The sequence below is a fragment of the Felis catus genome, chromosome A2, assembly GCF_018350175.1.
Source record: "Felis catus isolate Fca126 chromosome A2, F.catus_Fca126_mat1.0, whole genome shotgun sequence".
Classification (NCBI taxonomy): Eukaryota; Metazoa; Chordata; class Mammalia; order Carnivora; family Felidae; genus Felis; species Felis catus.
The window spans coordinates 46,091,463-46,119,040 of NC_058369.1; the positions used below are offsets into that span (position 1 = coordinate 46,091,463).

The window sequence follows — 27,578 nt, forward strand, 5'->3', positions numbered from 1 at the left end:
ATACATAGTGAGAAGTAGCAGTAACTTCTACCTCACAAGATTGTTGTAAAGATTAAACAAAACAGGGGCGCCTGGGTGGCGCAGTTGGTTAAGCGTCCGACTTCAGCCAGGTCACGATCTCGCGGTCCGTGAGTTCGAGCCCCGCGTCAGGCTCTGGGCCGATGGCTCAGAGCCTGGAGCCTGTTTCCGATTCTGTGTCTCCCTCTCTCTCTGCCCCTCCCCCGTTCATGCTCTGTCTCTCTCTGTCCCAAAAATAAATAAACGTTGAAAAAAAAATTAAAAAAAAAAAAAGATTAAACAAAACATACATAAAAGGCTTTGTCTAGCATCTGGCATATGGTATTTGCTCACCAAATATTATAATTATTCCCCATACTCCATCACAGTTCCTGGCAAGAGTAAATCCTCAATATATACTCAATTGTTGAATGACAAATAAAATCAAGAATTCCAATGGGAAATTTTAAGAGACTTTAGTTAACAGTGATAATAGTCTCAGGTTAACAATAGGACAAACCATTACCAGGGACATAAGCTCATACTTAGAAATAACCCAGACATTTTCTTTCTTTCCCTCTTCCTCTAAATCAATCTCTGAGAGAGAGAGAGAGAGAAAGACAGACAGAGAGAGAATATCCTTATCTCCTTCAGTATGTCTCCGATTCTCATTTACTCTAAAGCGCCTTCCTTCCTCATTTCTCTTTTAACTTTATTTCATAATGCAAAATAAATAATTTATGCTGTACTCTGTTCCAAAAAAGCTTTGTCGTGAATAATAGATAACTTGGTTTCATGTTTAGTGAAGAAGCATTTTAAGTCTCTCCAAGGGAAGAAAATGAAGTAGGTTTTTAACCACCTCTTTCATTGATCCCATGCTCCTGTTTGGCTTTTGGCAGAAAATGGGTTCTTTATATTGACTTTTGGGGAAAGACAAAATTAATTTTGCAACTACAAAGCTGAAAACCAAATTACCATTAATTCCAGACACTCTCCAAAAGAGGAAGCAAGAAATGACCCTGTCTTTTAAAGTTGATGTCACTCTTTTATCTCTACACCTATCTCATCCCAATCGTAATATGGTGTTTCTTTACATATAAGGCAGCTTCTGGTAGTTAACTATGTCCAAAGATCTGCCATACCTTTACTTGCTTACTGAAAAATAAAACCAAAAAATTGGAACAACCAATTAGTTGTACATAGAATATTATTTACTCCAGATGGTTTGAAATAAAATTCTAACTGTTCAAATATAAATTTATTCGCCTAAAATAAATTTTCCCTTGCTTAGATATTATTAACTACTACAGAATTTTTTAATGGTGAAAAATTAAAGTATTATAATACTACCTCTAAGATGACCATTTGCCCTAGAACATATAAATTCTGTCCATGATCATTTCTAGTTTAAAAATACACATAAGTTGAAACAAAGAGCAGGTCCACAAGGTAGTGCAAGGCACTCTGTTTAGTGGAATATGTACATCATTGTTGGTCTACATAGTGCCCTTGTCCAAGAACATGTGGATGACAATGTGTGACAGGAAAGGGTTTCCTCCAAGAAGTGGAAATAAGGTGGGTGAATCAGAAATTAAAACTCCAACTAACCTGCAGGCATCTATATTTAAGATAATATATTGTGTTTGACTCAACTCCCAGACTGTTTCCAAAGGACACTGTCAAACACAACGATTCTTTTCTCCCACCAGCTGTCACCACCAAGTTGGCTATACTTTGTGTTTTCCCTTTGTGTTTGAAAGTCAGACCTAAAGCAGATGGCTGGATTCAGTGCCAGAGCAAAAGTAAAATTGGTTGTCTCACCTCAGGAGATACTGCCAGACTTCAGTAAGACAAAACTTGTAGCAACAAACACCTACAAAATCTGGGGTCTGGAAAACACAAACTGAACCTCCTGTTTAATTTACCAAGTAAAAACAAACAAACACACAAACACACAAACAAACAAAAAACATGTAGGGGGGAATTGTAATTAGTTTGCTAAAAAATGATGAGAAAACTCACATATTTCATCTTCAGTGAGACACTGTTCCTGTGTCCTCAACTCTACAATTTCCAGGCTCTGTAAAAAAGCAAATTATATTCAATGTTCTTCTAAACTGAGCTCACAGATAAATTCTAAAACATGAAATATAATCTTCCAGAGCTGAAACTTTACTAAAGCAAATATATGTTAAGCTATTTGACTAAAAAAATACTGCAAATTAAAATTACAAGGGAACTAAATGGAAGGTGAGACTGTCCAACTGAGGGCATTAAAGCTAGAATCAGGATTAAAGAGGGGAATCCAGAACTGCAAGAAATGACCATTCATTAACCACAGTGTAATTATAACATATAACTGAGAGTGGAAGAGTTAGGATCAGTATAACACTGAAAAACCCCTCTTACTATTGCAAAAAAAAGTTTTACTTCCCATAAAAATAATCTTCTGGCCTTCCATTTTGAAGCTGAATGGTTTCTGAGTTCAAAGAGCCACCTATTTGGTCTGTCCTAGGTGGCACAGAAACAGAGCAATTTGTTGCTCCCATTAACTTATTAAAAATGTCTAAAAAGACAAGAAAATAATTAACTTAGTAAAAATGTCTAAAAAGACAGGAAATCACTTCAACAGCCATTCATAAGTTGGTGATTTTCTCTGCATTTTTATTACTACCAAGAGAGATGAAATCATATATGCAATAGATTTCTTTTATTCAGTCCCCTAGCTCAGATTACTGAAGACTAGTAAATTTATATAATAACAGCTGACTGTCACAAGGCGGAGACCTCAGTGGCCTAACTGACCATTTTCAGTAGTCAGGCTTCAAGAGTAGGATACCCAGCAGTAAGATAAAGGTTTCTTTTGAGGCAGACTAATTAATCTGATTATTTAATCAAAGCCCAAGGGCAACAGCCCTCAAAATAAAACTTTTTTCAGACCTTAAAAAAAGAATCTCTCAAATTACATGGTGCCCTTCACTACAGAAATTATTATACAATTAAACAATGTGAGGGTTAGAGGCACTGACCCCTCACACAGTTGAAAATACACATATAAATTTTGACTCCAATACTTAACTACTAATAGCCTACTGTTGACTGGAAGCCTTACTGATAACATAAACATTCTATTAGCACATATTTTGTATGTTATATGTATTTTATACTGTATTCCTACAATAAGCTGGAGAAAAGGCTATTGAAAAAATAATAAAAATACATTTACAGTACTGTACTTTAAAATATCCATGTATAAGCGGACCCATGCAATTCATACCTATGTTGTTCGAGGGTAAATTTTACTTTCAAATAAGATGAAATATTGTATATATTTTTTAATTTCATTATTTCTAAGCCTTAACTTCCTCCACAGCAGCTGGTGGAAAGGTAGCCTCTGAACATGGCTAAGACTTGGCAACACAACTTGTGAGAAACTTTGTCTTCAGAGAGGCAGCTTCAGACCTGGGCCCAAATCCCACTGTACCACTCATACATATAGGAGAGACAAAAAAAAAAAAAAAAAAAAAAAAAAAAAAAAAAAAAACTATTTATCTGAACTTCGGTTCCCAGATTTTATCCAAGACAGCAAATATTGCCTACTTCATGAAGTGGTTGTGAAGATTAAATAAAAATGTATAATGTTTAACACAGTGTGTAGAAATGTAGCATCCAATACAGTAGTCATTAACTCTATGTGACTATTTAAATCAAATCTAAATTAATTACAATTACATTTTTTGATGTTTATTTATTCTTGAGAGAGACAGACAGACAAACAGAGCATGGGTGGGGGAGAGGTAAAGAGAGAGGGAGACAAAATCCAAAGCAGAGTCCAGGCTCTGAGCTGTCAGCACAGGGCCGGATGCAGGACTCAAATCCACCAACCGTGAGATCATGACCTGAGCCGAAATCGGATGCTTAACCAACTGAGCCATCCAGGTGCCCCTAAAGTAATTACAATTAAATAAAACTTAAAATTCAGTTCTTCATTCACACTAGCCATATTCCAAGTAATCAATAGTCACATGCAGCTGGTGTCTACTATACTGAACAGCATAAATACAGAACATTTTCATCATCATAGAAATATTTGGACATTGCTAGAGAATGTAAGTGCTCAATAAATGTCCATTTAATCTGCCTCGCATTTTTTCCTTCTCCTCACCAATTTCACTAAGTTCTCAGGATGCCCAAGATATTTCCATATCAGGAAAGAAAGCAGTATGATAAAACATATGTGTTTATCACTTCTTTCACTTCCAGGAATATTGGAGTTCTAAAAGAGGACCAAAGTGCTTACCACAAATGGGAATTTTACTGATGGGGATTTCAAGCCTTGCAGTCAGATACTGGAGAAGGTCTTTTTGCAGAAAAAGAGTATCCACAATGTTCAATTCATACCTAAAAATCTACCTATTCACAGCAATGACATTGATTTTAACACATTAACATTTACTGAGACGATGAAAAAGAAAAGAGCTTTTTCCCCTATAGAATTAATTTCACAACATTTTTTTCCTGGTTGGAATATCTAAAAATAAACATAAATTATCAGCATTTTTCCAGAAATACTTTAACCATGTTCGTTTGGGTATTTGAGTAGAATTCTTTGCATCAGTCTTTTTGTTTCTTTGATTTAATTTCCTTTATCCTTCCAAATAACCAGAATTGCAGCTGGTAAGCTACTAGAGTAAACATACTGAGGTATAGAAAGTTGCAGGGATTATAAAACATTGAAATTTAATAAAACTCCTAAGAAAAATCCTGGTGTCAGATGATACTTGAGGGTATCTGGTGAAATTATCTCATAGATCCTTGTAGACATGGGCTTAAAAGTTCCAGGTAGATTTCTCTGCAACACGACATTTGTGGCACTAAACTTCAAAGGATACACATCTTTGCTTTCAAAATTATGAGTAGAAGAGGCTGGCCTATGTGCCTTATTATAAATGAGGAGAAAGGAGATGTAGTACTTTTTAAAAATCATGACCTTCACTTATGCATGGCATCTTTCTAGGTAATATGCAAAGCTACATTCTCGAGTCAAAATGAAAATGTGTGAACCTAACTCCTTGAATGGCTTTTGCAAACAAGTTGCAAACACAGCCAATCTATTCTCATAGCCTTGGTCATAGTACTTGAATACACCTGGTAATAAATCTGATCATAGGTCTTTAATGAGTGAAATAAATTCCCTGCTGGTGATGTTTCAGAATTAAGTACATAATTCTCTTCTTTCACCTCTTTTATCTATGTTACTTATGCTAACAATATTCTGTACTTTGCTAACAATATTCTGATTGTGATTATTCTTCGATGCGTTTTGTTGTCAATATCAACAAGGTATGGATTTCATTAAACTACAATGCAATGCTAAAAATATAGGACATGAGCAAGTTTTTTATTCTTCTGAAACCATATATTTGCTAGCAGTCTAAACACAAAAACATAAGCCACTGTCTTGTTAAAAGTACAAATAACACAGGATCATAATTTTGTAAACTACAACTCTCAAGTTATTTTAATCAATAGCCATATATTTTCTTACTGCAAAATGATCCACATGCCATCCACTTTGACATACAATTTCAGCTACTAAAAAGACACATTTTCTGAACAATTTACTTTCTATTCTGCTATCATTTTACAATATTGGGCACATATTATGTACAGTATAACTCATTATTATCCCTTCCACCAGGTATAAATTTTATGTTTCTTACTATTGTTGGATGTAAATTTCTACTCATGTTATCTTGGGAGGCATTCTGTAGTGAAAACCCATCAAAAAGACAAAGTATTCAAAATAAAACACATAACTTACCAGCTTGTAAAATGAATACCAATTCATAAATATCAGCTAACTTCTGTACAGAGCAGAGTGGCTGATATTCTAGCCTGAACCTTCTAATAATGATAATGGTAATAATAGTGCCGTCATCTCCAGTGGTCTAAATTCTTTGACTACAATTAAAGAAACCACACTGACTTCACCTAAATCCAAAGGAAGAATTTATTATAAGAATACAAATATGTAGTATGAATTAAAAAGCATCAGAACCAGAAATATCCAGGTGTTAGGAACTAAGAAATCCTCTCTCCTTGTCACTTATCTGCCTTGTTTTTCTCTGAGAAAACTATCTGCCTCTCCATCAATATACCTCTGCTTCTCCACCAATATACCAAATAAAGCTACCTCCTGCTCCCAAATTATGCATATAGTTTTATCTGGGTTTGGTCTCAGTTACTCACAAAAACAATCTTAGTGGCCTAGTGTAAATAAAGTATGCATCAAGAAGTCAAAAGTATGAGTTAAGACTTAGGAGTCGTGTAATACCAGCAAGCCCACTCCATGATTGGGATGGGATGGGATGGGATGGGATGGGATGGGATGGGATGGGATGGGATGGGATGGGATGGGATGGGATGGGATGGGATGGGATGGGATGGGATGGGATGGGATGGGATGGGATGGGATGGGATGGGATGGGATGGGATGGGATGGGATGGGATGGGATGGGATGGGATGGGATGGGATGGGATGGGATGGGATGGGATGGGATGGGATGGGATGGGATGGGATGGGATGGGATGGGATGGGATGGGATGGGATGGGATGGGATGGGATGGGATGGGATGGGATGGGATGGGATGGGATGGGATGGGATGGGATGGGATGGGATGGGATGGGATGGGATGGGATGGGATGGGATGGGATGGGATGGGATGGGATGGGATGGGATGGGATGGGATGGGATGGGATGGGATGGGATGGGATGGGATGGGATGGGATGGGATGGGATGGGATGGGATGGGATGGGATGGGATGGGATGGGATGGGATGGGATGGGATGGGATGGGATGGGATGGGATGGGATGGGATGGGATGGGATGGGATGGGATGGGATGGGATGGGATGGGATGGGATGGGATGGGATGGGATGGGATGGGATGGGATGGGATGGGATGGGATGGGATGGGATGGGATGGGATGGGATGGGATGGGATGGGATGGGATGGGATGGGATGGGATGGGATGGGATGGGATGGGATGGGATGGGATGGGATGGGATGGGATGGGATGGGATGGGATGGGATGGGATGGGATGGGATGGGATGGGATGGGATGGGATGGGATGGGATGGGATGGGATGGGATGGGATGGGATGGGATGGGATGGGATGGGATGGGATGGGATGGGATGGGATGATAGGGAGGGGCATGTTCTCAGAAAGTAAAGAGTCAATAAGTAGGGCAGAAACCCCCAGAAGTATCAACAGCTGTGCTTTGTTCTCTTCAAAATGATTTCATTTACACAATCTTATTTGATGAGAGGATCCAGGTGCTTATACTAGGCCTACTTAATATTAGGTAGTGATAATTATTATGGGAAAGTTAAGATTTCCAAATTATTCTATTCATGCTGTCATTAACACTAACAACTATATAACTTGTGCTTACTTTAGGCCTTTCATCACTGACTATAAAGTATATCCAAGATTAAACTCAAATAATGCTAGTAAGACTTTGAGGAAAGAGTGGCTTCTTAATACAAAATCATGCAGAACTTCATTAAAACATTGCAAAAAAGTAAAAAATAATATATACATATATATATATGATAAAACTATGTCTATTATAGTCTATATTTTTGTTAAAAAAATGGTAAGATCATATGGTCATACTCCATAATTTAGCCAAAGATCATTCAACCTACATAATGTTAGAGTTTTAGTATACTGAATTATTTTTTATTAGTGATCCAAGATTCATTTTTCTTCTGCCAATGAAAAAGCCAAAAAAATTTTTGAATAATCAATGTAATATTCAGGTCCAAGACTATTCATAGCAGTCAATTTGGGCTACTCATTAATGTCCAGGAATACATCTTTTTCTTTTTACCTGTAACAGTTTTCAGAATAAATTTTGAAGATCTAGGTTTCTGGTAGTGAAAAGCAGGTGGCTAGAGAAAGCAAGGTAAGTTTTTAGACATGGAAAAGATGAAAGACTGACTGCTTTGCACTCTGAAGATTGGATATATCAGTCTGCAAACATCCTCTCATTATTTTAATCTCACACAAAAGTATATAAAATACTTTTGGATCCTTTGTTAGCAAGATAAAAACAAATTAAACTGAAGGGCTGACATGAACTGAATCTTATTCAGGAAGCACCGTCACCAACAGCTTCAGGAAAAAACCAAAGTGGATCCTTCAAAATATCATTCCAAAGGGCAGATGATACTACCACGAAAGAGTAAAAAAATAAAAACAGCATGATAATTGCAAATACAGGATAGTGGGTCTTCTCATTGCTCCTATAATTCTTTCTTTATAACACTCTTATTATTCTTATTAATTTCTGGGTATATGCAATTATTTGTTTGCTGGAATGGAACATTCCTTGGACATCTTGTCTTCTTCATGAGTACTTTCCCCAAATTGGTAAACAGACCACTATGCATGTAATCACTGTTCAAAACTTTTCTTAAAATGGAAAAATAGCATGTTCTTTAGGCATTTGCAAAATTTTTTCATTGTTTACAATTCCTGAAAAATGAAATGAACCTATCTTCATCCAATCTGAAATTGCTCTTTTCTATACACATCTTTCTCTTTATTCCTTTACTCATGCTATTCCTTTTGCCAGGAATGCCCTCTCTTAATCTTCCTAAATCCTATCCATTCTTCAAAGCCTATGGTAAATAGACTCTTCTCTGTGAAGCTTTCCCTGGTCTCCCCAGCTAAAAACTTTTCCTTCTGTTGAAGTTCCATAGCATTTTACCTAAACCTTCCTTATATCCCTTATTTATATTATAGCCGATTGCATTACATAAATGAATATCTCCTAAGTTTAAGAGTAAGTACACAACCATGTCTGATGAAGTATTTACTAGACAGCTACCTTTAAGCCTATGGCTCTTAGGGGTATAAGACTTCGATTTCAGGAAGCTCCCACACTCTATTAATGAGGTTCTCTTCTACTTGCATTTGAGCCATTCTCTGGGAAGGCAAAGAAGAATGCTCTGAGGCACCTTTGTGACCTGCCGTGTAACTGACCACATGCACTATTCCCACAAAACATCTGAAGCCTCTCTGATGGCAGGCTGAACATTCTCAGTGAACCTAATGCCACATGTGGCCTATGAGAGTCCTGTGAGTCTGAACATTCAGTTAAATCTAAAAAGATCCTTGGTAGGCCATTTTAATAAGGATTCAAATACCTAATTATGGAAATTAAATAATTAGTACATGGAAAGATTTTAGTGGTGTCTGGCACATAAAAACAAATAAATAAATATTAGCTACTGCTTCCCATGGTCAGAAACTGGTCCAGTGGAACTATAAACTTAGGCGTGTCTGATTCCAGATTCTATGCTCCATTTCTTTGGGGCATTTTACTACATAGAATCGATTTCCTATTTTCCCCTCTAAACCTGCTCTCAAAAATGAATTTTTTTGGGAATGCAAACTGGTATATCACTCTGGAGAACAGTATGGAGGTTCCTCAAGAAACTAAAAATAGAACTACCCTATGATGCAGCATAGTTTGGGTTAGGTAGCATAGTTTGGGTTAGGTATTTACCCAAAGGATACAAAAATACAGATTTAAAGGGGTACATGCACCCCAATGTTTATAGCAGCATTATCAACAATAGCCAAACCATGGAGAGAGCCCAAATGTCCATTGACTGATGAATAGATAAAGAAGATGTGTGGTGTGTGTGTGTGTGTGTGTGTGTGTGTGTGTGTGTGTACATACACACAATGCTATATAACTCAGCCATCAAAAAGAAATCTTGGGGCACCTGGGTGGCTCAGTCAGTTAGGGGTCCGACTCTTGATTTTGGCTCAGGTCATGATCTCCTGATTTGTGAGATGGAGCCCTGTGTTGGGCTCTCAAAATAAATAAACTTAAAAATATATGAAATCTTGCCATCTGCAGTGACGTGGATGTAGCTAGAATGTATTATGCTAAATGAAATAAGTGAGTCAGAGAAAGACAAATTCCATATGAGGAATTCAAGAAACAAAACAGATGAACATATGGGAAGGCAGGGGGAGAAGAGAGTGAAACAAACCACGTGAGACTCTTAACAATACAGAACCAACCATGGGTTGATGGAGGGAAGTGGGTGGGGGATGGGCTAGATGGGTGATGGGTACTAAGGAGGGCAGTTGTTGTGATGAGCACTGGGTGTTGTATGTAAGTGATGAATCACTGAATTCTACTCCTGAAACCAAAATCACACCGTACATTAACTAAATTTAAATTTTAAAAAGAAAAAAAAAATGGGTTTTTGTATCACACGTGTACTTCAGTGCAAAACGAAGTTACTTTCTTACTTGTTCCTGGATACACATTATACGCCTGATTATCTATTTCTAAACCTATTGGGTATGGACTGAATGTTTGTGACCCTCTAAAGTTCACTTGTTGAAGACCTAACGTGATGGTATTTGGAGGTGGGGCCACTGAGGGTAATTATGTAATGAGAGTAGAACCCTCATGATGCGATTTTATAAGGAGATCAAGGTAAAGCTAGCTCTTTTCTCTTTCCCCCACATAAGGATACAATGAGAAGAGTCACCCATTGCAAACCAAGAAGAGGGCCTTCACCAAGAAACTGACCATGCTGGCACTCTGATCTCAGACTTCCAGCCTTTAGAACTGTGAAAAATAAATGTTTGTTGTTTAAGACACTCAACCTATAGTATTTTGTTATAGCAGCATGAACTAAGACACTATTAATACCAAGGGAATGGTATGAACTATGAGTGTAAACAGTTTCTTCCCTCCAGAAAAACTAAGAGCAACACTCTGGAAAACATGGGGGGAAAAAAAGAAGACAAGTCACCAAAAACTATTTTGTATTGAAATGGGTCTAAGAAAAGTATAAAAAAATGGGGCGGGGGGGAATGGGACACAGATCATGAACTCAGATTTCTTCACTGTCTTTTCGTTCCTGCACCATTTTAAAGACCCCAAACTGGAATTGAGAGTAAGCATGACATGGATTCTAATCAGTATACCCCACACCACCTCCAGGACACACACACACACAGACTTTGGCCCTGTATCAAAAGACATACAAATAAATGTACCAAAATTACTTGTTAAAATGTTTCTCTCTCCCTCCCTCTTTTCTATATCTCTTCCATGTATATGTAATTTTTATGACTTTAATAAGAGAGTTTTGCCTGCGAGTATACTAAAAAGTTTCAGAAACCAAGAGAAATACCTTATAGAGTAAATTGAGAGCCCAAAGAAAAGAATAACCAAACCTATAGAAAGCAGGATCAGGAAAGATAGAGAAATGAAGACACTTGAGCTGAGTAAACAGACAGTATGGGGAAAAGGCAATGGAGACACAAGAATAATGTGACCAAAGGTACGGAGGCCCAAGTAGCATGACTGGTTGAGAAAATGTAAGTAGAACAAGGGGTTAAAATTTGAGACCAAAGAAATAGGCAAGGGCCTTATAAGCCAGGATACAGAAGGTGGACTCTGAGAGAAACATGGAACAAACACGGGATTTTAATTATTATTTTTTTAATATAATTTATTGTCAAGTTGGCTAACATACAGTGTATACAGTGTGTGCTTGGCTTTGGAAGTAGATTCCCATGATTCATCACTCAATTACAACACCCAGTGCTCATCCCAACAAGTGCCTTCCTCAATGCCCATCACCTATTTTCCCTTCTCCACTGCCCTCCCACCATCAACCCTGTTTGTTCTCTGTACTTAAAAGTCTCTTATGGTTTGCCTCCCTCTCTGTTTGAAACTATTTTTCCCCTTCCCTCCTGCCATGGTCTTCTGTTAAGTTTCTCAAATTCTACATATAAGTGAAAACATATCTGTCTTTCTCTGACTGGCTTATTTCACTTTGCATAATACTCTCCAGTTCCATCCACATTGTTGCAAATGGCAAGATTTCATTCTTTCTCATTGCCAAGCAGTATTCCATTGTATATACAAACCACATCTTTATCCATTCATCAGTTGATGAACATTTGGGCTCTTTCCATAATTTGGCTATTGTTGATAGTGCTGCTATAAACATTGGGATACATGTGCCCTTATGAATCAGCACTCCTATATCCTTTGGATAAATTCCCAGGAGTGCTTATTGCTGGGTCATAGGGTAATTCTATTTTTAATTTTTTGAGGACCCTCCACACTGTTTTCCAGAGCAGCTGTACCAGTTTGCATTCCCACCAGCAGTGCAAGAGGGTTCCCGTTTCTCGACATCCTCACCTCCATATCTGTTGCTTCCTGACTTGTTAATTTTAGCCACTCTGACCGATGTGAGGTGGTTTTCAATGTGGTTTTGATTTGTATTTCCCTGATGATGAGCGATGTTGAGCATCTTTTCATGTGTCTATTGGCTATCTGGATGTCTTCTTTGGAAAAGCTTCTATTCATGGCTTTTTTCCATTTCTTCACTGAATTATTTGTTTTTCAGATGTGGAGTTTGGTGAGTTCTTTACAGACTTTGGATACTAACCCTTTATCCAATACGTCATTTGCAAATATCTTCTCCCATTCCATCGGTTGCTTTTTAGTTTTGTTGAATGTTTCCTTAGCTGTGCAGAAGTTTTTTATCTTGATGAGGTCCCAATAGTTCATTTTTGCTTTTATTTCCCTTGCCTTCAGAGATGTGTCCAGGAAAAAGTTGCTGCGGCTGAGGTCAAAGAGGTTGTTGCCTACGTTCTCCTCTAGGGTTTTGATAGTTTACTGTCTCACATTTAGGTCTTTCGTAATTTTGAGTTTATTTTTGTGTATGGTGTAAAAAAGTGGTCCACTCATTCCTCTGTATGTTGCTGTCCAGTTCTTCTAGAAACGTTTGCTGAAAAGACTTTTTTCTTGGATACACTTTCCTGCTTTGTCAAAGATTAGTTGGCCATACATTTGAGGGTCCAATTATGGGTTCTTTATTCCATTCCATTGGTCTATGTGTCTGTTTTAAGTACAAATTTTAAACAAAGTATAATAAAGTAAGGGTGATTTGGGAGAATGTTAGACTCGAAGAAAAGAATTTCAAGAGTCAAAGGAAGAAACCACAACCTGAGACTAAATAGAAATGAAAATGTGAAAAATTACAAAAGTAGAATCAACAAGATTTGGCCAGGAAGCTCCTAGCTATGGAGGTCTAAAGCGAGGAAGAAATACAGGTAAATGCTTTGGTTTGTTGCTTTAGTAACTCTGGCAATCGTGGACAAATTACTGTCCCGGTTTATTTTAAAAGAGAAAAGGAAGATTTGCAGAAGAATTAGTCACCTAAGGTCCATATGAACTTGTGGTGTCTGTAAGACAAGAAAAATGTTCAATAATCAGGGGCACCTGGGTGGCCCAGCTAGTTAAGCGTCTGACTTGGGCTCAGGTCATGATCTCCAGGTTCGAGAGTTGGGGCCCTGCGATCCACTCTGCTGGCAGCTCAGAGCCTGGAGCCTGCTTCAGACTCACACTCTCTCTCTCTCTCTCTCTCTCTCTCTCTCTCTCTCTCTCTCTCTCTGCCCCTCCCCCGCTCACGCTCTTTCTCTCTAGAATAAAAAAACATTAAAAAAAAATGTTTTTTTATGTTCAATAATCGGCTATCCACAACCAGAGCGAAGCAGATATCCACGTCTGAGCTGGAGAGAGAATACCTAATACTTTATAACAGTATTTGAAGCTATGTGGGGAAATGCTATTACTGAGGAAGCCCAGACAGGGCAAGTGAGAAGGAGCAGAGGCAGAAACCTGAGGGACACCCACCAATATTTCAGAATCAGGCGGGAAAGGACAGTCAGCCAGAGGGCAGCCCATCCAGGGCAGGTGCCACAGAAGCTGCAATGAGACGGGGTTTCAAGTAGATGCGACAGGACAATCAGGTCAGACAACTTGGGAAATATCCCACTGGATTCAGCAATTTCGAGTTTTTATCAGAATCCTTTGTTGAGGCAGAGTTTTTTCTAGGAAACGGGAAGCTGATGGGAAACAGATACCGCAATCAGGGCGTTCCCACACATGCCTTACGACGCCCTAAAGGCTATTCTGCCGCCTGAGAGCAAACCCCTTCACACGTCACCCAACTTCCACGCAAGTTCCAGAACCTGAAAAACCCTGGTGTGCAACTCCCCACTCAGCTTAGAGCGCGCTCCTCCCCCCACTCCCTCAATCTTCCCAGCCCTCAGAAACCTACACAAATGACTTCACCTCCAACCCTCCCTGAGGCTCACAGGAAAAATTAAAGCACTTCATTTTATGGTTCCAAAGCTATGTCCGTACCTTACAAAGCTTTGTATTATTTGTTGTGCATCTGGCTCAAAACAGAGCGAGCCACACGGAAACGTAGAGGAAAGCTGAGAAGACGCCCTCACAGGCCACTTGTGAAAGGAGAGAGAAAAACTACGACTCCCAAAAGGCAGCGGAGGCGCACGACCCGTGATTCCCAGCATCCTCTGCGAGGCTCAAAATCGTCTAGGTGGCCAGCGCCTCGAGACGACAGGAAATGTCCGCGGGAGAGTAGAAAGAGAGTCTTGGCGGGAATGGCAACGTCTAAGGAGGGGCCTGAGAGACCGACGGGGCGCCTGGATATTGCGCGCGGCCTGGAGAACGTGCCCGTGAGCGCGTGGCCCCCGGGGGCGGAGCCAGAGCCTTTCCAGGTAGGGGGCGGGGCTCGGCCGCAGAGAGTGGGGCTGGTGGGTGCCGGCGCCCAGCTCTCCGGGGAAGTTTGCCCGCCACCGGCACTGAGGGCTCAGCCACCCGGGTGGAGCTGGCGCCGGTCCAGGTGGGGGGCGGAGCTGAATAGCCCCGAGGACCAAGTGCGTTGCTTCGCCACCGGGCCGAAGTTCTGTGGCGCTCATACCGCAAGTTGTACGCGTACTTCTCGACGTTCTTTCTTACCTCATCGCAGAGCTGTTTCGCGCAGGAATAGCTCTTACATGCTCAGGTTTTCGTCTTTATCTTATTTATTTATTTATCTTTATTTTTTTAATGTTTATTTTTCAGAGAGAGAGAGAGAGAGAGACAGAGCATGAGCGGGGGAGGGGTAGAGAGGGAGACACCGAATCCGTCTGAGCTGTCTGGGCAGAACCCGACCTAGTGCTCCAACTTACGAACTGTGAGATCATGACCTGAAGCGAGGTTGGCGTTCAACCGACTGAGCCACACAGGCACCCCGGTTTTAGTCTTTTTCTATGAACCCTCCGTAATGACCTTAACAACAAGAATATTCCTCTTTTCTGCCCGTAGACTGGCAGTTCCCTGAAGGGAAAAGCCAAGCGTTTCGTGAGGTCCCTTGGAAACAGCCCTGAGAAACTGGCCTTTTTTCCCCCTGGTTCTGTCCCCAGAACTCATTGAGGGATCGGGGCAAATCATTTACCTCTCTGGTGTCAGGTGTCTCATATGTAAGATAAGGCATGGGCCGTATTAACGGCCCTCAGCCTAGTGGTAGGGTTACAAACTTAGGTCCTAGTCCCTAGGATGAGACTTTGCTGAGTCTCCCTCGTGGTCTGAGGTCTTTTGCAAATATAAACTAGCCTCAGCTAAGCCTTGGAATCCTCCCGTGTACGATTAAAATAATAGTGCCTCTCCCGGATTGCTTTGAGAATTACAAGTAAAATGCACTTCTGGTTTGCTAAAAGAACTCAGGAAATGTTCTGCACTGTTACCACATCAAAACCTTTCCTGAAATAACTTTCCCACTCCTGTGACTTTGGACTGCTTGTTGCCTAAATAATATGACTAAAAAACAATGATGGAGTGAAAGGAGCGCTGGACTTGGAAGTAGGAGAGGGTGAGTTCAGGGCTTGGCCATCTTAGCTATTTCTTGGAGCCTGAGCTTCTTCATCTGTAAATGAAAATAATTAAAAATGTATAACCCTTGTCATGTACATTGTCAGAACTGAGCCCCGTGTGCCTCTCCTTCCTAGGGTTGTTGTGAAGCTCAAATAAAACAGTAGATTCAATAGCAGTTTTCAGAGTGGGCAGGATATTAATGTCAGAAAAGGTTATTTTTCCTCAAACTACCTCCGGCAGTTTATGGTTAATAATATAGTTGGCTAGGACCAAACACTTTAGGGATTCAACTGTAATCCCTAAAAGCTTATTCAGTACCAAACATTGGCGAATATGTGGTCCAAAATCCTGACAAATGTTTTCTTTATTCAGCAAATAATTGATTGTGTATAATGTGCTAGGCGTTAAGCTAGACGTAGAAGATAAAATGGTGACAACTTTTCTTTTGAGCTTACAAGACCACATAGAAAGCATTCATTTGCTATGGGGGTCAGGAGGAGAGGGTAGAGGGAGGAGAAAGGAAGACTTATGACTGATACTTACACCTACAGTTAATGGGCATAAGTGAAAATCTGGAGACCAAGACTCAATCCCACAGTATTCTAGCTGCCAGCCTATATGCATAGCTCTGGATAGAGTCAGGATTACTAAGACCCTTCCTCAAGGAGTTTATAGTCTTGATAAAACATGCTTGAAACATATTTATGACAAGCCTGAAGTGCCTTTAACTAGTTCGCTTTCATATATTCATAGAGCACAAAACAAGTCTTATGAAAGGTCAAAACAGCTTGCTTACCCCAAACCCTGCCTTCACAGGCATGTACACACATAGGAATTAAGGCATGAAAAACTCAAGTTAAAAATAACTTTGTGTCTAGTTTGCCTTTGAGTACTGTGTGAAAAGGCAAAAAGAACATTCACATGTTCATACTGGAAACAAGCCTATCATAATGCCATCTGTGTTGAAAGCCAAACAGAAAGTAAACTAATTGATTTTCTTCAACTGAGTGTTGAATCTAGCCTTTTTTTCAGGTTTCTGAAACCAGCTTTCAGGTTTCTGAAACATTAAGATTTTAGCTTGGCCTTGACAAGAATTATCTGGCTCACATGCTCTTAATAGCTGCTTGAAGCAAAAACAAACTCATGGGGTAGAGGCCAAGTACAAAGATTCATGTAGCTGGTGTTTCAACACAACCAAAAAAGGAATGAAGATTTTCACAGTACTTCCTTAAAATTCAGAATCAAGGCCTAGGTTTTAAGCCCAAAATATTATGCAGTGTCATAGTTAAGTTTCTGGGGCTTTGATATAGAATGTGACTTAGAAAAGTCAGACTTCTGATCACAAGTTATCAAGAAGTGCCGTCAAGCAGCCAAAAAATATTTCCTAAGCCAGCTGCCCTGTGCCTAGCGCTCTGAAAAGTAACTCATCCCCCATTACCGTATCATACCCCAAATCACAGCACCATTTCTTTGAGACATATATTTCTTAAAAAAAACAAGACTTACACTTGTAGTAGAACTGGAGACCCCTACAGGCCATGCCATTTAAATCCCAAAGTTCATGCTTTTAATAAGTGCAGGTCTAGTTCAGAAAAGAGAGAGATTGCGTTTGAGACTAGCCAAGGAGGTCTATTTGCTTTTCAACATGATGTCTCCTGGGCTTCTTGAGTGACGATGGTTTATAAAAACGTTTTAAGTTTTGTGTCAAAAAACTTGAAATCTCCACCCAGTTCTTCAAGGATCTGGTTTCTGCTACATGATTTTGCCTTTGTCATTTTGCATTTATTCCCAACTCTTGCATGATCAATGTTTGCATTTTGATACATACCAAGAAAAAGTAAAATTTATGTTATTACAATACAAAGAAATGATAAAAATCCCATTCTTTGTGTCCTTTTTGTATTTTTCTGACTGGTTTTTTCTAAATCCTGGCACGTGCACATAATGGGCAATAAGGCAATATTTGTGGATGAATGAAAGATGTGTGTGCTGGGTCAATTCTTAGTTTCCTCCCTTTCAAGATGAATAAGTAATGGAAGATAGGAATATAGTCACATGGTCTCCTAGAGATAATTTTGGTTTGACTATGTTTGAACCTGGAAAATTTAACTTCAGAATCTGTTGTTTCCACCACCCTACAAGATAGCCTACATAATTCATATTGAACACTTATGTGCCAGCCACTAGAGTAAGCTTTGTACATGGATTCTTTGACTTTATTTTCCTTCACAGCCACCTTTGAGATAGACAGAAAGGAAATATTTAGAGAGATTAAGTAATTTGCCAGAAATATATGATGTTTTAAATATAAAACCTAGAAATAACATCTAGAAGCATTGAAGGAAGCTACTATTCTAAAGATATAAAGGGCCTGGCACTGAGTATGGTGTTAGTTATTTAAATTTAATAATATCTGGGGTGGGGGGCAGGTACAGGTATTATTCTTGTTTTATAGGTGCTTACCTGAAGCTTGCGCTAAGTCACAATGCTATCAAGAGGATTGTATATGTGTCTATGTTCTGTACGTGTCTCCTTTAGGACATTCCATGCTCTACATTAAGAAGTTCTCCACTAGGGAGCCTGGGTGGCTCAGTTGGTTAAGCATCCAACTCTTGATTTCTGCTCAGGTCACGATCTCATGATCCGTGGGATCGAGCCCTGTGTACGGCTCTGGGCTGACAGTGCAGAGCCTCCTTGGGATTCTCTCTCTCCTATCTCTCTGTCCCTCCCCCAGCTCATGTTTTCTCTCAAAATAAGTAAACGTTTAAAAAAAAGCTCACCATTGCCTGTCACAGGCATCTCTGGCCTCCTGCACATTTTGCCTTAGCCTCATCTCCCAATTGGAGACCTGAATTCTCATTACCATTTATATCTTTGACTAAATTTTTCAGCCATTTCCTGGAACCATTGTCAGCTTCCACCATGAGTATATCAATAAAGAGTCATTTGTCTGTGGGGCACCTATGTGGTTCAGTGTCTGACTCTTGATTTCAGCGTAGGTCATGATCTCACAGTTCATGGGGTCAAACCCTGCATCGGGCTCCACACTGACAGCACGGAGCCTGCTTGGGATTCTCTCTCTGTCTCTCTCGGTCTGCCCCTCCTCTGCTCACTCCCTCTCTTCTCTCAAAGTAAATAAATAAATTATAAAAAAGAAAAAAGAGTCATTTGCGAGAAATAAAAATACAATATAAACTAACTCAAGCATAAAAAGGAAGGAATTGCCTCATAACAGCAAAGTCCAAGAGTGGTAATTATAGGCATGTCCAGATATAAGAACTCTAACGATGTCATCAGATATTTCTTTCTACCACCTCCACCCTTTGCACACCTGCTCCTCTTTCCGCTGGTTGGCTACACATTCAGTAGGTCTTACGTATGCAGTAGAATTTGAGATTTCCAGGTGAACAGGTAGAATGAGAATGTCTCTTGCTGATTGTTTAAGCAGAAATCCCAGAATCTTTTTTTTTTATGTTTATTTGAGAGAGTGAGCATGAGCGGGGGAGGGGCAGAGAGAGAGGGGGTAGAGGATCCAAAGCCCGCTCTGCACTGACAGCACAGAGCCCAATGTAGGGCTCAATCCCATGAACCGTGAGATCATGACCTGAGCTGAAGTTGGACACTCAACTGACTGAGTCACCCTGGCACCCCAAGAATTATTTTTCACTGATCTGGCTTAAGTACCGAGCAGATCCAACCAAACACTGTTGAAAGGAACAAATGATGACCTGATTAACCAAGTATCCCCCATCCTAACCACTGAGACAGTAGTGGGAAGGTTTCCCTGAGAAGTCAAGGTGCTGTTATCAGAAGAAAAGGAACAGATGCTGGATGAGTAAAAACATGTCCTCTGTGGTCTCATTCCTCAAGCTTTGATCTCTCCTTGGTTGAAGGTAAGCACAAAAATCCTCAGAGTAACACCCTTTTTTCTGAATCAGTTTGGTCCTGGGCTTTGTTCCAGGAAGTAGAGGACAGACTATGGAAAGAGCTACAAATTGGGAGCCTTTAAACTCAGGTCAACTGACTCCCCATTTATGATGCACTTAACATTAGCTTTCAGATTCTCAAGAGTTAACAATTTGCATAACATAATATTTGAATAGAATATCAGGTCAGTGACATCAGATTATTTCTGAAAACAATTTTTCAATATGTAGTTAGATACCTGTAAATCATGTTAAATTAGAAATGGTTTTCAAAAGATTATTCTTTAGCCATTTTTCTAAGTCAGGTGAATCATCTTCCTGGAGTGGTATTTTACTGACTGTTTATGGAAGAGAAAATGGAAATATATGGAGATAAAATGACTTGTGTTAAGCATTGGTATCGGGGTTAAGGATTACATCCATAAGGGAAAACAAATATTCTCTTCAAACAAGAAGTTTATCCAGAGGTCTCTATTATCTTTTGGAAGGTGTCTGCAGCTCATTTGGAATTATTTATAATCTATCTCTAAAAGACCTTAGATTGTGCATCAAGTTTAAATTCCAGAATTTAAAAAAAAAACAAAAACTGTATCACTAGATTCTCCAATATCTTTTTTTTAATATGTAAATAAAAATAAGCAAATAAATGTATTTTTCCAAACCTCACCACACCCAAATAAATTCAACAAAGAATAATATGCTCTTCTGGTTAGAAAACGGCAGTAAGTCAGACTTGATTTTAAAAGGAATTATCTGTATCCAAAAAAAAAAAAAATCACTTTAGACTTTAGTGATTTATATGGTACTTTAAAAATATGTGCACTTTTAAGAAGAAATTAATTTAAAAGAATTCTTCATGAGAAGTTTAACAGAGAAACAGTAAAATCTTCATTTTGCAAGTACTTTTTTAAAATGTCTCATAACCATTTATGTTTCAACCTTGACTCTTTCAAAAGCTGGAAGTAGATTCTGTATAAAACAGCAGCCATTGAATTTTACTGATAGGGCATCTTTTTCTAAGCCATTCTTTATCCCTTTAGGACATCTCTACTAAGCTAAAGCTGTAAGAAATTACACAAACAAGAGAAGCTATTTCCGCTCTCCACCCCCAAATCACTTTTTAAGCAGAGTGTTGGCCTTCCCCCGCAGGTGCTCCCACTCATACTCCTCATCTTACCCAAAGGATGTCAATCCTTACCCCAGCTCAACGTTTTTTAAAATGTAGGGTTTTGAGCCTAACTGCATAGCTCCACCAAGGCTCCACCACAGGGTATGTAAGTACATGTTGTTTAATACTTTCTCCAAAGCTTAGTCCTGAGAGATAGGCAGTTCAGACATTCCTCTAGATACTCTTAAAATCTATCCCTGAATTAAAGCCTCTGCAGCTGGTCCCTCACAGTACTGCTCTTACTCTCTCTGCATGGGCAGCATGCCAGTAGCCTTTGTTGAAAGTCAGAATGAGAAACAGCCCATGAAACTGCTTTCTGGAAGAGAATGGTTTAGACAGACACAATGGTGAAATTTCCCTCCAGTTTCCATACTGGAAAAAGTCAGTACTTCTGAACAGTGAGAATGTTCTTTATGGATAGTGTAAGCCATATGTCATATCGTATTTCCCTCTTGGAAGTGGCTGTGCTCAGAACCAAACATCCAGTTTACTTCTGGATAGGCACACAAAGTGTGCCTAAGCTCTCTCAACTAGCTCTTACTGTTCTTCACCTTACATTTCCTGTGTATTGTTCATTTATCTTATATCTTTGTTAGTCTCATTAAATCCTTTTTGGAACAATGCAGCTGTGCAGCTGTGATTTTGTGATAAGAAATACATATGTGATCTTTGTCCCCATTTCTGGCACCAAGTTCCTAGAACCCTTGTTATTCACTAAGTGATGAGAGCAGCCAAAGGTATCTTTTGTTATGTTAACGAGGCAAGTTTTGGAAAGCACCTGAAGGTGAGAGCTGGTTGCCAGTGGAGCCAACCAGGTGATTTGAGAGTTGGAACTTTCAGTACCCTCACCCCTAACCTCCAGCTACAAGAGGGGCTAGAGGTTGAATCATTTGCCAGTAGCCAGTTTTAATCAATCTTGCCTCTGTGATCAAGCCTCCATAAAAGCCCAAGAAAACAGGGTTCAGAGAGCTGGGAGCAAAGGTGCTGCGAGTGTGGCATGCCTGCGGACGGCATGGAAGCTCCTCTCCCTCTCCCCATACCTTGCTCTGTTCATCTCTTCCATCTGGCTGTTCTGAGTTGTATCCTTTTACAATAAACTGGTGTCTGCTATGTAAAATTTTTCTCTGAGTTCTGTGAGCAATTCTAGCAAATTAAGCGAACCCAAGGAGGGGATTTTGAGAACTTCTGATTTACAGCTTGTTGGCCATAAGTTCAGTAACAACGTGGATTTGTGACTGGTGTCTGAAGTCCAAGGAAGGGGTCATGGGAACCTCCAGTATACAACCCATCAGTTAGAAGCACATATGACAACTTGAGCTTGGGACTGGTTTCTGAAGGTGGTGGGAAGCAGTCTTAGGACTGACTCCTTAGACTGTGGAATATGATGCTATTGGATAGTGTCAGAACTGAGTTGAATTACAGTATACCGACCTGGTGTGCGAAGCATTGCTTGTTAGAGGTGTGGGAAAACCCCACACTACCACCACACTGAAATTGGGTCCAAGAACACTAACAGCAGGTATAAATAAATGAATTAGTTTCCATTTAAGCAAAAATTATTCTATACATAAGGAAATATCTGGGCTTATAAGAGATAATTTAGGGGTGCCAGGGTGGCTCAGTCAGTTAAGCGTCCGACTTCAGCTCAGATCATGATCTCATGGTTCATGAGATCGAGCCCTGTGTCGGGCTCTGTGCTGACAGCTCAGAGCCTGGAGCCTGCTTCGGATTCTGTGTGTGTGTGTGTGTGTGTGTGTGTGTGTGTGTGTGTGTGTATGTCTGCCCCTCCCCTGCTCATGCTCTGTCTCTCTCTGTCTCAAAAATAAAGAAAAACATTAAAAAAACTAATAAGATGTACTTTAATCTTTAAGGTTTGGAAATATGCTTCATTATGCTAGTGAGGAAATAACCGGAGATCAGTTTTCACACAGAGATTTTAGACTTGAGACTTTCTTCTTTTTCTGTAATGTAAGAAACTTTTCCATATTATCTCTTTACCATTTAATAAAAACAGGATTTCTTCACATGTATGTAATACATCTACATTTATTAATATCTGTATAACAAGTATGATTTTTGGAATTCTGTCTGCAATTTCTTGGCCAATTTTGCCTATTTTTAACATTGTGAAGACTCAAGTAAAACTCTGAAGTAATAGTGTCTTTTTTGAACATCAAAGAATATTTAGGAATTTAAGTAATCTTCAAGTTAAGAATTCCTTTAAAAATCAATGGAAGACTTTCTTCCACAGTCCACTTTTCATTAAGTTATTTATCATTTATGACTTTCTTATCCCCAAAAAGCATCTGCGATGACTCAATAAAATACATACATGCAGGGGTGCCTGGGCAGCTCAGTCAGTTAAGCATCAGAATCTTGATTTTGGCTCAGGTCATGAACTCATGGTTTGTTGAAGCTGCAAATGGGATTTTCTCTCTCTCCCTCTCTCTCTCTGCCCCTCCCCCCGCTTGTGTGCGCACACATGCACGCACTCTCTCAAAATAAGCAAACATTTAAGAAAAATACATACATTTATATTGTCAGATAAATGTGAAAAGATCAAGAGCCAAGGGCGAAATTCTTAACTGCATTCAAAAACTAAACTCAGCACTGATTTTTCTGATATTAAAGAAGAAAACAAAATGAGTTACCAATCTTCCAATTTCTGATGAGAGAAAAACTTCTTTTTTCTTTTGTTACCCCATACCTAAAATAAAACCACAGAGTTTTAAATGTAAAAATTAATCTTGGGGTGCCTGGGTGGCTCCGTCAGTGAAGCATCCAATTCTTGACTTCAGCTCAGGTCATAATCTTACGGTTCACAGGTTCAAGCCCCACATCAGGCTCTGCACTGACATTGCCGAGCCTGCTCGAGATTCTCTCTCTCCCTTTCTCTCTGCCCCTCCCCCACTCACTAACTCTCTCTCTCTCTCAAAATAAATAAACTTTTAAAAAGTAAAAATTAATCTTTTTAAATTGAAGAGGTATGTTTTCAAACAATATTTTAACAGATTGTTGTTCTTTGTTAGTTTCGTTTGAACCTATTTTTATATATGTTGGAATTAGGAAGTGTCTCATCCAAAAGCTGCTTGAAATGTGTATGAAATACATGCCATGGCATGCTGACTTACAGCATTTCTGGTTTTGCAGTATACTCCTGACCACGTAGCTGGACCTGGAACAGACATCGATCCCACACAAATAACCTTTCCGGGATGCATTTGTCTCAAAACCTGCCTCCCTGGTACTTGCTCCTGTCTCCGTCATGCAGAGAACTATGATGATAATTCCTGCCTTATAGATACAGGATCCCAAGGCAAGTGTGCCAACCCGGTTTTTGAATGCAATATCCTGTGCCAGTGCAGTGACCAGTGCAAGAACAGAGTGGTCCAGCAAGGTCTACAGTTCCAACTCCAGGTGTTCAAGACGGATAAAAAAGGCTGGGGACTTCGTACCTTGGAATTTATACCAAAAGGACGGTTTGTCTGTGAGTATGCCGGAGAAGTTTTGGGATACTCTGAAGTACAGAGAAGAATTCAGTTACAAACAATACAGGACCCAAATTACATTATAGCCGTCAGAGAACATGTTTACAGTGGGCAGGTAATAGAAACATTTGTTGATCCTGCCTCTATAGGAAATATTGGAAGATTTCTTAACCATTCTTGTGAGCCAAACCTGTTGATGATTCCTGTCCGAATTGACTCAATGGTACCCAAGTTGGCACTTTTTGCAGCCAAAGACATTTTGCCAGAAGAAGAACTCTCTTATGACTATTCGGGAAGATTTCTTAATTTAATGGACAGCAAAGACAAAGAAAGGCTAGATCAAGGGAAAACAAGAAAACCTTGTTATTGCGGCACCAGGTCGTGTGCTGCTTTCCTCCCTTATGACAGTTCACTATACTGCCCCTTAGGAAAGTCAAACATAAGTTAGGAATGAAAAAATTCCTAACCTAAGAGTCAAAAGAGTCTATTCCAAGTCTTTCCTAAACACTGAGTTAAATGCATTTACTTTATTACCATGTTTTTAAAAATGGTGACACTTCTATTTTTGAGAACAAACATTAATAGATATGCTTCTGTTTAACTGTTAATATAATAATATGTAAACATTTTATAATTATAAATTACTGTAAATTAGAAGGTTAAAAGGTAGCATATATCTTTATGGAATTAAAACATAAAAATTGGCTTCAATTTGAAGTCAATTTCCACTGACTTCATTGAAACTGGAAATGTGTACCTTGGAAACAATTTTGGCCCAAGAGTAATGAAGATCATACTTGGAAAATTAGGCTTTTCAAATTGATTTTTAATGATTTTTTAAAATTCAAAATTTATATTTACAAATTATCAGTGGCTAAATGGAAATTTTTGCTTTAATTGGAACTATTTCCTTCTCCCTCTTATTCTCAATATTATGTCTCAGTACCAGTTTAGCTCTGAAGCATAAAGCAGGAGTAGATTCAGGATATTAACGGGAGACTAACTTGGATAGAACAGAAGATTTTAAACTCAGGAAGGTCTTGTTGAAAGGGTGGGGGGAGGTGAAACTTGCCCAAATTGTTTTCATTCTCCTGAGTGTTCAAAGAGTATTTGTGCAACATATTTCTAATTTCAGCTTTGGCACTTTTCAGTGTATTAGTGTTAAGCAAGTTACTGAACCTCTCTAAATCTGAATTCCCTTTTCTGGATATAGCAATATTGGGAAGATCAAATGAGTTAAACCTTGTAAAGGGTTTACCACCATTACTCAGTACTAGGATAGCTATAATAAAAAAAGACACAGGGGCACCTGGGTGGCTCAGTTGGTTAAGGACCCAACTCTTGATCTCAGCTCAGGAACTCGATCTCAGGGCTGTGAGTTCAAGCCCCACACTGGACTTAAAAAATTAAAAAAATTTTAAAAGACACAAGTGTTAACAAGGACATGGAGAAATTGGAACCTTCATATATTGCTGGTGGAGGTGTAAAACTGCACAGCTATTTTGTAAAGCCTTTGGGTTAATTCCTTAAAACATTAGATATAAAGTAAACCACATGTTCCAGTAACTCCATTCCTAGGTATGAGCTCCGGAGAAACAAAAACATGTTCACAGAAAAGCTTGTACACAAATATTCATAGTGGCATTATTCATAATAGCCAAAAAGTTGACCCACCCCAAATGTCCATTGACTGATGAATAAATAAACAAAATGTGGTATCCTTACTGTGGAACATAATTCACCCATAAAAAGGAATAAAAAGTATTGATATACACCACAACATGGATGAACCTTGAAAATACTATGCTAAATGAAAGAAGCAAGATACAAAAAGGCTACATATTATATGATTCTGTTTGAATGAAATATGCAGAATAGGCAATTCCATAGAGATATAAAGAAGATTAGTATTTGCCAGTGGCTGATGGGGAGGGAGGTATAGGAAGTGATTCCTAATGGTACAGGGTTGCTCTTAGGGTAAATGTATGTACTAAAAAACACTCTCAAGGGATGAGTTTTCTGTTATATGATTTATACCTCCATTAAGCTGTTATAAGAAAAGGGAAGAAGACATGAGTGCCTCTCCTTTGGAAGCTGATAACCAATGATGCTGAACATTGCTCTCAGGAAAAACTCTTCAGGTCCCAGAGAAATGCTTCTCCAGTCACCTTATGCCCTAAAACCAGACACAAGTGTGCCTAATGCTGTGATTGTGGCCATTACCACTATCAGAGATGACCACTGCTTCAGAGTACAGTGAGATTTTGAAGCACACAAGTGTTTGGTTTGATAAGAACATAAATGAAGCCATTAACTTGTCAGGTCCTTCCTTTCAGATGGCATGAATGCAATTCTTAAATAACAAAGTGTGGGTTCCCTTGTAGTGTTGAATGCTAGTTTTCTCCTTTCTCTTTCTGTTTGTTTGTAGTTGCAGGCGTACTCACACATTAGCACTGTATTCATTACATTTGCACATGGAGACACGCATTTGGCAACATTAAACAATTCATATTACTTTTAAACTTGTAGATGTGCAGTCTAGAAGTTTGATATTGGTTCTGCACATTACTTCGCACTACCTGGTTGTCATTATATTACTTTTAAGAAACGGTTAAAATTGATAGTTGTGATAGTTTATTTTTTAAAATTAAAATATTTTCTGCAATAATAATTCATTAAATGCAATCCCATTACAGTGTTTGAACAGGATAAGTAAATTCCATGGTTTATTTTCAAATCTGTCTTTGCAGAGTGAAGCTTTCTCAAATTGAAATTAATAAAAAAATATATATATCAAAGAGCTACACTGACTCAGGAAAGATGGTCTTATTTATTTATTTATTTATTTATTTATTTAGTGTTTATTATTTTGAGAGAGAGATAGACACTAGTGGGGGAGGGGCAGAGAGAGTGAGGGAGACACAGAATCCAAAGTAGGCTTCAGGCTGTGAGCTGTCAGCACAGAGCCCAACGCAGGGCTCGAACCTATGAACCGCAAGATCATGGCCTGAGCTGAAGTAGGGTGCTTAACTGACTGAGCCACCAGGTGCCCCAGGATGGTCTCATTTAGTATCATTGTTAATAGAACACAAACTATATGAAAATCTTGCTTATAACAACACAGTTTATGATTTTACTAAAAAGAAAATAAGAAAAAATAGAGTCTTTGAAATAAATATATAATAATTTATGATTCAGGTCATTATTTTATTA

General features: G+C 39.1%; 1 protein-coding gene and 1 long non-coding RNA gene across 2 annotated transcripts in view; one reads left to right on the plus strand and one right to left on the minus strand.

The window, feature by feature from the left end:
* LOC101099787 overlaps positions 1–14,406 on the minus strand; it is a 58,620-nt gene extending 44,214 nt beyond the window's left edge. The window contains exons 1-2 of the long non-coding RNA XR_439730.4: positions 14,272–14,406; positions 2,020–2,077 (exon numbers count right to left, since the gene is read on the minus strand). This is a non-coding gene — a long non-coding RNA (uncharacterized LOC101099787). The remainder of the gene's footprint in view (positions 1–2,019; positions 2,078–14,271) is intronic.
* On the plus strand, positions 14,247–27,169 carry LOC101088560 (histone-lysine N-methyltransferase SETMAR). The gene is made up of 2 exons (XM_011280168.4): positions 14,247–14,648; positions 24,028–27,169. The coding sequence occupies exons 1-2, from the start codon at positions 14,262–14,264 to the stop codon at positions 24,811–24,813; spliced, it is 1,173 nt and encodes a 390-aa protein (XP_011278470.2). The 5' UTR covers positions 14,247–14,261; the 3' UTR covers positions 24,814–27,169.
* Positions 27,170–27,578: the final 409 nt, after the last annotated feature.